This window comes from Neltuma alba, unplaced genomic scaffold, assembly GCF_004799145.2.
Source record: "Neltuma alba isolate B1F8T4 unplaced genomic scaffold, ASM479914v2 tig00002207_pilon, whole genome shotgun sequence".
Classification (NCBI taxonomy): Eukaryota; Viridiplantae; Streptophyta; class Magnoliopsida; order Fabales; family Fabaceae; genus Neltuma; species Neltuma alba.
Genome location: NW_021632780.1, coordinates 57,861 through 64,117, shown reverse-complemented (window position 1 = coordinate 64,117; position 6,257 = coordinate 57,861). Strand labels below are relative to the sequence as shown.

At 33.2% G+C, this 6,257-nt stretch overlaps 1 protein-coding gene across 1 annotated transcript; it reads left to right on the top strand.

Moving 5' to 3' along the window:
* The first annotated feature begins 606 nt into the window (after nt 1-606).
* On the top strand, nt 607-3,675 carry LOC114720063 (thioredoxin-like protein slr0233). The gene is made up of 4 exons (XM_028905671.1): nt 607-867; nt 1,855-1,943; nt 2,078-2,255; nt 3,354-3,675. The coding sequence occupies exons 1-4, from the start codon at nt 655-657 to the stop codon at nt 3,417-3,419; spliced, it is 546 nt and encodes a 181-aa protein (XP_028761504.1). The 5' UTR covers nt 607-654; the 3' UTR covers nt 3,420-3,675.
* Nucleotides 3,676-6,257: the final 2,582 nt, after the last annotated feature.

The window sequence follows — 6,257 nt, the reverse complement described above, 5'->3', positions numbered from 1 at the left end:
GGAAAGAATTAAAAAAGATATTTAAGATGTTTTAGAAAAAAATATCATATTCACTAATTTAACTAATATTTTTAATCTATTTAAATTAATTAATTAAGTTTTACATTAAGGATTGAAGGAATAATTTTTTTCAAATTTGCCTTGGGCTTAAATGATATAGGTAGAGGAACTTCAGTAAATCTTTTTAACATTAAATCTCAATTAATAAGCTATAACCGTCTTAAATTTAAAAACTAATTTTTATTGATGAAATTAGTTAATAATTAATAACTTATGTTTAAATAAATTATTTCTAAAAAATGCCCCATGTAATCAGGACAGGAGGAGTCTTCACAGCCAATAAATGCCCTTTGTGCACCTTGTATCGTGACACCTCCTCGCGACAAGTATTGTACCATTTCCTTCCTCCCCTGTGGAGAATATTTTCGATTATTTATTTAATTATTTAATAATAAGGCGACGACCAGAAAGCGGGAGATCCCGAGTCCGGACGAGAAAACTCTTCTGGCTCCTTTCTTCGCTCTCATTTTCGGATTTTAGAGATATTCTTTCGTTTTGTAACAGATATTTTCTCTTTCTGATTATCCAAACACGATACTTTCAGCTGATTTCCGCTTTCCGGTTCTAGATTATCTCTTCCTTAGCTGAGGTTCTATGGCAGTCTCCGTTTCTGCTTCCAAGATTCTCTGCTTGAAGTCGGACCGTTCCACACGGTTCGGTGTTGCTTCTGCAGCAGTTTCTTCTTCGTCTTCTTCTCCGACAAAACTATCATTTCTCTCGTCCCTACAATTTCCTGTACGAACTCGTCTTCTTCGAAACGGAAACATCGGGGTTGTCGCTTCCCGGCGGCCTCGAATTCTTCCTCTGGTAATAAGTCCTTCCTTCATTGTTTGTAATTCCATTATTGTTGAGTAGAACTCCAATGGGAGAGCTTTGTACTTGCTTCTTACATATTGTCTGATTGAACTTCGTCTGGCGATTTTCGTGGTTTTTTTTTTTTTGTTATTTATAATTATTCGTCTCATGTTCAATACATCATCTTCGTCTATGGGTTACTTGCTTTCTTTTTCTATTGTGTTATTTTCTAATCTTTTGTGATTTATCTGTGTCGGTTTGGGGGGAAGGTTTTCTTGCTTTTTTGGGTGTATGGCTTAAGCTTGATCAAAAAACAGGTTTTCTTGCTTTTTTGGGTGCATGGTTCACACTTGATCACAGAAAAGCAAGTGTTAGTCGTTCGGCAAAGTAGACTTAATGTGGGGATTAAAAAAAAAAAGGTAATGGAAAGAATTGAATTTACAATGAATAAATAGCTGTTTCAGAATCATATTAGTAAAACATGCTTAGATAATTTGACACTTAAAATTTTCTTATGAAGGTTTTGAAAATAGAAAGTGAATGTGGGTTCAAAAGGACTATGATACTTGTACGGATAATTATTCTTTGTCAGATTATTAAAACTTGACCCTTCATAACTCAATTCATTGGTACTAAGAAATGGGAGCATATTGGTTTTTCATTTATAACTTTCAGCAGGATTCAATCTATTGTTCACCTCTTTCTAATGCTTATAATTCCTTCTATTCTGGCTCATATCTGGTATGTACATGGTACATCAACCGTGAACTAATTCAGATTGATGCTTTCTATTTGATGTAATATACAATTGATTTGGGATGTGTGGAAGTGTTAAATGTTTGGTTTTGAGGTTGATTGTGTCATGCCATGAATCTGTGTTTATGCTGATAGCTGTTCTGATTTTCTTTGTGTTTTCATGGGTCTGCAGTGGCTGGCTTAATCTCAGCTTTTATTGTCAATGAAGAGCTGACATTCAATTTTGAAAAACTTTTGTTGCAGGTGGAGGCAAAGAAGCAAACTTTTTCCTCATTTGATGACATGCTTGCTAATTCTGAAAAACCTGTATTGGTTGACTTTTATGCAACCTGGTAAATTATTCTCTTGTTGTCTCTCTTGTGGTAAAGCGGATGTTAACTTATATTATTCGTATTTGGTGCAAATCATAACTTTCTATATCTCAAAATTTAATTCAAAAGTGTTTAAATAACGGCATTGTTTCCAGGTGTGGTCCTTGTCAATTCATGGCACCCGTACTTAGCGAAGTAAGCACTCGGCTTAGAGATGTCATACTTGTAGCAAAGGTTGACACTGAAAAGTATCCTAGCATTGCTGACAAATACAGAATTGAGGCATTGCCTACTTTCATAGTCTTTAAGGACGGAAAACCCCTTGATCGCTTTGTAAGTTGGATTCTATCTGTTTCATCTGAATTCTTCTCTCCCCAGGCGCCCCTTTGTGGTTAACTGTCTCTTCAGCATTTTAAAGTGTGTGGAAGCCTCATCTGAAGCTTTTGCCCTAGACTCCTGGCATTTTCTTACGTGTAGTTTCGAACTTCAAATTAGAGCTTCACATGCATCATGAAGTATATATCTGTATGAATTTTTCTGGGGTATCCTATGCTTAGGACCTCTCTAATTTTATTGAAAAGTTCAAGTTGCATTTATAAAGTGTCCTTTTAAATTTAAATTTATTGGTGGCATAAAAGATGATTTTTATTTTGAATGATTATTTAACTGTAAATGATCGATGCCTTTATGATTGCTAAAAGACTAACAACAATGAAGGAGAGCTTCAACTTGATTTACCCTCCTATCAGAGAATCTAAAATATTCAAATATCACATATGTTCAGATTCCCTATTCCTTTTGAGAATTATATTTCACTGATGAAATTTGTGACACCAACTTGCTCTACAAATGGCTGGCGGTGATATTCAAATATCACAAATGGCTGGCAGTGATTTATGTGAGTAGGGAGATAAGGTGGGTTAGATAAAGAATTTGTTTCTTATTTTGTTTCAATTTGTAGGTGTAAACTGAAAATAGGATAAACACTTCCTGGCAGTTTTGGAAGTGCACCAACTTGCTCTACATGGGACAACATAATACATACGGCAAAAACGTATGATCTCTAAGTGTTGATTAAAACGGGATATGGGCCACTTGAATTGAAGTTTAATACCCTCCAACAGTGCTCCTTTATATCACTAGGATTATCAGACTTTCTGACCAAATTAATTTAAATTGCCCGTCAAAATTTATCGACTGTCAAATTAGTTCCTGTTTTCTTGTGTTTCCTCTGTTATTTACATAGAAAGTGCCTCTTGTGATGCTGCATCATGTGCCTTGTTTAGTGGCTACGCGATTTTGTTGTGAAGTAAAATCAAAGAAGCATCTAAGCTCTTTAACTCAATCTGCCCCCCAGCAGACTGGCAAACTTCAAATTGAGTTGAACAATGAGAATCAGAGAATGTATAACCAGAGTTTGATGATTTTCAGGAGGGAGCATTGACTGCAGATCAGCTGATTGAACGGATAGAATCCAGTCTCAAGGTTAAGCAATAATGATAATTGTTTTTCTGTAGCTTAGCATGACTGTAATAAAGATACTTGCCTAAGGGCATCTGTAAGCGAGTAGATGTACATTGTCCCCCACACTAGCTCCAGAAATCCCTTTTTATTGGTATTTTTTATGAGGATGCTGTCTTCAACTGTTATGAAGCCCCTAGACAAAAATGGATATTGCATAATGTAATACTGGATCTTATAGACGGCGTTAGCTTGGAAAATGACAATTCCTGTTTTAGCATTGTTATTATTATTCTTTTTTTCAGTTGTAGTATAGTAATTACCCTGTCTTTAACATTCTGCACTTTCTGAACTTGCCAATTGCACCTAGATTGTATTGTCCTTCCTTTATACTGTGAACAAGTAATAGATTTAATCACCCAGAAAAAGGAAGGGAAATACTTACTCATTCAGTATCTGCTTAGAAGGTAAGCAGGTGGCATTCGCCCATGATTTAGTTAAGTGATTTCTTATGAATTTACTTCTCAAACTAAAGATTGGATTCTTGTGTGGAATCGAAAGTGTGGAGGGACGGAATGGTAACAGTTGTTCACGCTCACGCACAACTCTTCATCAATACACCTTCTTGTGTATGTATGATGACGTCATCTCATTACCTTCTCTCTCTTCTTTATTGTGTGTTGTTTATCCTCCTTTGTATGCTAATATGTTGAATGCCCGTTCTATGTTTATAATGAAAACGGTTCTTATATTTAAAAGAAAATAAAGAGGGACACGCAACAGCAATAGGGTAAATCAATAATCTCCTTGGAATGGTATTACCTGAACTTGACACTAAACTGTATCAACAAATGAAATATTGCATTGCACTTTGTATCACAGGAAACAAAGCATTGCGTTTTGTGAAGCTCTAAAGTTCCTGAATTTTTCTTTACTATGCATATGTATTTTTTTATTAGAGACAATCTTATTTGAGGTAGCTAAACGTGAGCATCTCTTCTAGAGAGGATTTACAAAACGCGCGAGTTTAAATTATTAGAAAAAGTGCATTTTGACCCCCATCATTTGTTAAGTGTTTTTCTCCTGAGAAATTCTCACAGGTAAAGACGTGTAACTTGCCAGCAAGGTGTGGACATTAGATTGATCTCAGTAGCAGAGTAGCTTAGATCATTTCCTTCATTTTTTATGCTTGGATAAAAGTTTGGGTAGTTTTCATTGAATGCTTATTTAATTGCTTTTGTTAAATTCAGTTTTGTTCCTCAAACCTTTATCTCTCTAAAGCAAGTAAAAACGATGCTTTTGCAAAAGCTAATGTCATTTTCTCTGAAACTAACACCTTGAAATATTTTGTTAATAACATTTAACATAGTAAACTAAATTTTGTGCATTCAATACCAGTATTTTTTCAGTATTTAGTATCTTAAATTAATTTTTAATACTATTTTGCCCTTAAAATGTTTTTTTCAATAATAATGAGCATTTTAAACTAATGATACTAAGTGCCAGTGTAAAAATATTTTAAATGTTAAATACACCAAAAAATTGTTTTATATCTATTAAAAAACACTTCACGTGTAGATATGCAGTTAATTTAAGATTAAGGAATACTCAATATTATTCTAAACTCTCTTTTGAAGAGTCTTTAACACCTTAAAGTATTAAATGGTGTAATTTTGTCTCTTAACTAATAAAACAGCAGGGCGTAGCAAATCCATTTTTTTTATTAATTTAGGGGAAAAATTACATGGGAAAATAACAAATAAAGACCCCCGAATTATCAAAATTACACAAAGGTCACCTGAATAAGCAAAATTACTATGACTGACTCAATCCCATATTGCAAATATGAAATATTGGCAAAATGTCTGAAATGCCTCTCAACCAAATTGTGATTTGGTCTAGTGAAGTTTTCATTCATTAAAGTAAATTTGTTATTTTCCACAATCAACTTGTCATTTAATCATACTTTCAACCAAGTTGTGATTTGATTGACTAAAGTTATTATTCGCTAAAGTGAACTTGTCATTTCTTATAGTCAACTTGTCATTTAGCTGAGGGGCATTTCAGACATTTTTTCAAGATTTTATATTTACAATATGAGACTAGATCCCTCATGGTAATTTTGCTTATTTAGGTAAATTCTGCGTAATTTTGATAATTCAGGAGTCTTTATTTGTGATTTTCTCAAATTACATCACTTAGTAGTTAAGGGCCTATTTGGTTTCTTGTTTTGAAAACAATTTCTTATTTTTAAAAGCAAAAAAAAAAAAAATTGTTTAGCAATTTGTTTTTAGTTGATAGTTTTAAAAAACAAAAAAAACAAAAATATGTTTTTAAAAACTGAAAAACCAAAACAACCTTTACATGTTTTCTTGTTTTTGTTTGTGTTTTTTTTTTAAATTAAAGAAATCTTCTTCTCTTCTCCTCTATTACCTATTACTTATCACTACCGGTGATAACTATCACTTGTCAAAAAGTGATTTTTTATATTTTTTTTCAAATGTGATTTTTAAAAATTATTTTCCAAATAAATATTTTTGTTTTTTGTTTCCAAAACTTGTTCTTAAAAAAAATTTTATAAAATTATTTTGAGAATAAAAAAAAAACGAAAACAAACGGGCTCTAATACTTTTTAAATGCTGAAGACTTCTTTTAGAAAATAATAATAATAAGGTTTCCTAGTAATGTGACCTTTTTCTTTTCTGTGGAACGGCCAAGCATGGGCTCACTCCTCACTAAAGCCGAAAACAAGCTTGGCAGTTGGCAGCTTGAAAGAAGAATGTTTACAAAGGCACCTACGAATTATCCCATCTATGCGATAATCACACTAGCACAGAGATTTTTGTGCCTCGCTGACCTAAAATCCTCAAACCC

What these genes read in the sequence shown, in the direction of transcription:
- LOC114720063 (XM_028905671.1), top strand. Translation starts at nt 655, where the DNA reads ATGGCAGTCTCCGTTTCTGCTTCCAAGATTCTCTGCTTGAAGTCGGAC. An exon ending in GGCCTCGAATTCTTCCTCTG is followed by an intron (nt 868 to 1,854) that starts GTAATAAGTCCT and finishes CTTTTGTTGCAG; the next exon opens with GTGGAGGCAAAGAAGCAAAC. An exon ending in GAAAACCCCTTGATCGCTTT is followed by an intron (nt 2,256 to 3,353) that starts GTAAGTTGGATT and finishes GATGATTTTCAG; the next exon opens with GAGGGAGCATTGACTGCAGA.